Here is a 4,245-nt window from a genome sequence, read left to right on the forward strand (position 1 = left end):
ATAATAATATTCTTCTAAAATATAATGTCTAGTGTAAATACTATTGCAAGAAGTCATTTTGGACCAACATGATTGCCAGTTACTGCATTGGAACACAGAATAGAAACTCTACAATCTGAACATGCAGAAGACAGCATGCTGATCATTATCTTTATTCTGCATGCTATGCCTCTTACCATTACCATTTGGGAAGGTACTTATGAACAAAATTCATGTTAGCTTTTTTATTGTCACATCACATTGTTGATCATTTTGAGCCTGCAGTTTACTAAAATCCCTGGATTTTATCTTTTTCATATAAACTACTTTCTAGTCATACCTCTCCCACCATCTCTTAGCACTATAGAATCTAGGACCAGAGCTAGGAGAGACCCTTAGAGATCATCTAGTTGAACTTCTTGATTTTGTAGCTGAGGAAACTGGAGTTCAGCTATGCAAGCCGACTTGCCCAAAGTTATGCAAATGTAATAAATGGCACAGCTAGATTTTGAAATCTGGCCTTTTGACTTCAAAGTCTATACTCATTCTACTGTACCATGCTGCCTCTGAGTTGTTTGTATTTTGAATATGAATGTAGAACTTTACATTTATCACTATTATATTCCATTTTATGAGATCATCCCAATGTTCTAACCTGTGGAGAATTTCTTCCCTCCAAATATATGTGATTTCTACTATCTTTATAGATCATACATAAATTTGATTAGTTTATTTTGTCAGGTCCTAAATGTTGCCCCGAGAATTCCCATAAACTGTCTCGTGTTCTCAACTGCTCAATTTTCATGCTTAAATGATGCTCACTTCCCTACCCTTGCTAGGCATTCTTTTATTTCTAATCCTCTAAGGTGACCTAGTCACCATTGCCATGCATGCTAAGTCCATTGACAGTTTCCATGATTCAGAGAACCCTCATCAGAGGAATCATATACATCTGCTACACCTAGATTTAAAAGTTGCTTTGGTAAGAAATTTTCTCTGACTTTCAAATTAAATTTGAAGTCCTATTATAAGCAGTTACATAAATGTGTTGAGCAGAGATAGAGATGTTAGGTTTGGTTCTCAAAATAAAACAGGATTGGATACCTGGGCATTTAATTGTTAATTCATTTATTCATCCATTTATCTATACACACACATATACATATACATATATGGATTCTATTCAATATCATTGATGTATTTATTTTTTATTTATTTACTTATTCCTGTCTTAACAGGTGAGCCTTCTGAGGATATGGAGAGGAAAAACCAGACAGGAATATCTGAATTTTTCTTTTCTGGTTTCCCCCGTTTCCAAGATGGTGGTTTCTTGTTATTCATCCCATTGCTCCTTATTTATATGTTTGTTGTCATTGGGAACCTCATGATTTTCATAGCTATAAGGCTGGATGTCCGACTCCACAACCCCATGTATAATTTCATTGGCATCTTCTCCTTCCTGGAGATCTGGTACACCACGACCACCATTCCCAAGATGCTCTCCAACCTGATCAGTGACCAGAAGACAATCTCCTTCACTGGTTGCCTCCTACAGATGTACTTCTTTCATTCTCTTGGAAATTCTGAGGGCATATTACTGACCACAATGGCCATTGATAGGTACATTGCCATCTGCAATCCACTGCGCTATCCCACTATTATGACACCCAGGCTGTGTGGCCAACTAATTACAGGTTCTTGTGTCTTTGGCTTTCTTGTGCTGCTCCCTGAGATTATATGGATCTCTACTTTGCCTTTCTGTGGCTCCAATCAAATCCATCAGCTCTTCTGTGACTTTGCTCCTGTGCTGAACTTGGTCTGCACAGACACTTCCATGATTCTAGTTGAGGATGTGGTCCATGCTATTGCCATCCTAATTGCTGTGCTGATCATTACCCTCTCCTACATCCAGATCATCATTGTGATCCTGGGTATTCCCTCAGTTGAAGGCCGCCACAAGGCTTTCTCTACTTGTGCTTCTCATCTTACTGTCTTCATCATGTTCTATGGCAGTGTATCACTCATGTATCTACGCTTCTCAGCCACTTTCCCTCCATTGTTGGATAGGACTATTGCCCTCATGTTTGCTGTTCTTGCCCCCTTTTGTAACCCTGTTATCTACAGCCTGAGAAATAAAGACATGAAGGAGGCTATCAAGAAAATACTTTCTCCTCAGAAGGTATTCAGTATGTCAGAAAATTAATTCTGGCCTGTTGGCAGAGGCCTCTTACCACTAATCCTGAGCTAGATTCCATTGTGAGTTATTCCCTGAAATTATGTTATTTTTTCTTATCAATGATTTGCCTCTTTTTATTTGAATATCTGCTCCATGTTTTGGAGTTTGGGTTAGTGGGATGTTGAAAAACCCTCTAAGGGCTGGGCAGCTGGGCAAGCAAAATTCTTTTCCTCTAAATATAAGGATTAATTAAAGGTTTTCTGAGCTTTAGAAATTACAAATGATTCATTGTTGCACCCTGTGCAGCCACTTGAGCTAAATAATAATAAATTTTATTATACTGACTTTTCAAAAGCTTTCCTTTTAATTCTTTCTTCTTATTGGCACAAGATCTTGGTGTTGGAAAGTTAGTAGAAATTGTCATCATGTTTTAAATGAGAAATTATGCTATCCAATCTGCCAGTTTTATTTGCAAAATAGTAGTAGGTTGATTCTGCAACAATGGCTTAGTGATGACACTTTGATGGGCATTGCATAGACACACTTGAATGGATATGGAGTCATCTCTGGTAGCCCATACTCTCTGATATTTGCTGTACTCCAGTGTCCATATTTTCTAGATGTTATGTCTGCAATGTCTATAGCTCCTCAACAAGCAGAGGTGTCTGGTGATGTTTCCTCAGCCCAAATGGATATACTTATCACATAATTAATAATGATGGCAGGATTTTTTCTTTTCTTTCTTTGAAACCACATGGTACCTTCTAGCACAGTGTTGATTATTCGGTGAATTAAACATAGAACTTCTGAGTTTTAAGCTCTAAGCCTTCTTATTCTCTCCTTATACTCATTAAAGAAAAGAGAAAGAAAACACTCATTGTATCTATGCTGGGTTCATCCAGAGTATAATGGTCTTTTTTGTAAGTCCTTCTGATATAGGTCTTCTTGGAAGTTGCTTCTATGTCCTTATCTCTCTTTCTACCAAAAGTTACTAACATTAGCACATAATTGGTGAGCTTTATTCCATTATCAATTGTTGATGCAAATAGTTTTTAAAGAGATCTTCATCTTTCTTTGAATGAATATTTTAAAATAGCGTAGTATTTTTCATATCAGAGCTTTTTCTCTCATTCTATCTCAATAACATCTTTGACATCCATCTCTTCCTCTTTTTTCTCACTGTGACCACTCCTTTAGAGGCTCTCATTATCTTCACTTGTAGAAGAATACTTTCAACTTTCTCCACTTCTACTATTCCTCTCTCTCTAATACATCTTTTACACTCTTCCAGGTTTATGTTTGTCATATGATTACTTGGTTATACAGTTCTTTTGCTCAAAAATCTTCAATTGATATCCATCACTTCATGTCAAAGTTAAAATTTCTTTAGTTGGCATTTGTAAACCTCCAAAGTGAGACAACATTCTGCCTTTCCATCCTAATTTCAAACTATATTCTCTTACATATATTTTATGATCCAGCCCAACAGAACTATTTTCTGCCTCTACTAAAACATAGCTTGTTAAATGTCACCTCCATGTCATAGTTTATGTTTTTCTTTGGATGTGGAAGTTCTTTTGGCTTCCTCTTCTTTTCTAGTTGAATTCTAGTCCATCCTTTAAAGTCCGAATGAAATGCAACAATCTCCACAACTCCTTCTGTACAATTGTCTCTACGACTGATTCCACCTACCATTCTCATGTGTTTGCTCAAACTGTCCCCTTACCAAGATAAGATCAAAATTGATATGATTTAAACATAAAGTGATGTTATAATTAAATTAGGGGAATATAGACTAGTTTATCTGTCAGATCTATGGAGAAAGGAAAAATTTATGGCCAGACAAGAGATAGAGAGCATTACAAGATGTAAAATGAATGATTTTGGTTATATAAAAAGTTTTTATACAAACAAAGCTAATGCAACCAACATTAGAAGGGAAGCAACAAACGGGGTGATTTTTATAATAGATTTCTTTGATAAAGGTCTCATTTCTCAAATATATAAAGAACTAAGTCAAATTTATAAGAATCCAAGTCATTTCCCAATTGATAAATGATCAAAGGATACAAATCAGAAGTTTTCAGATG

General features: G+C 36.1%; 1 protein-coding gene across 1 annotated transcript; it reads left to right on the forward strand.

The window, feature by feature from the left end:
- The first annotated feature begins 1,234 nt into the window (after positions 1 to 1,234).
- Positions 1,235 to 2,182, forward strand: LOC123245670 (olfactory receptor 6K3-like). Its single transcript, XM_044674642.1, has one exon. It carries the CDS (start codon positions 1,235 to 1,237, stop codon positions 2,180 to 2,182), a length of 948 nt encoding a protein of 315 aa, XP_044530577.1.
- The last annotated feature ends 2,063 nt before the right edge of the window (positions 2,183 to 4,245 follow it).

This window comes from Gracilinanus agilis, chromosome 4 (assembly GCF_016433145.1).
Source record: "Gracilinanus agilis isolate LMUSP501 chromosome 4, AgileGrace, whole genome shotgun sequence".
Classification (NCBI taxonomy): domain Eukaryota; kingdom Metazoa; phylum Chordata; class Mammalia; order Didelphimorphia; family Didelphidae; genus Gracilinanus; species Gracilinanus agilis.

Excerpts from the sequence above, each read along its gene's own strand:
- LOC123245670 (XM_044674642.1), top strand. The coding sequence starts at position 1,235 with ATGGAGAGGAAAAACCAGACAGGAATATCTGAATTTTTCTTTTCTGGT.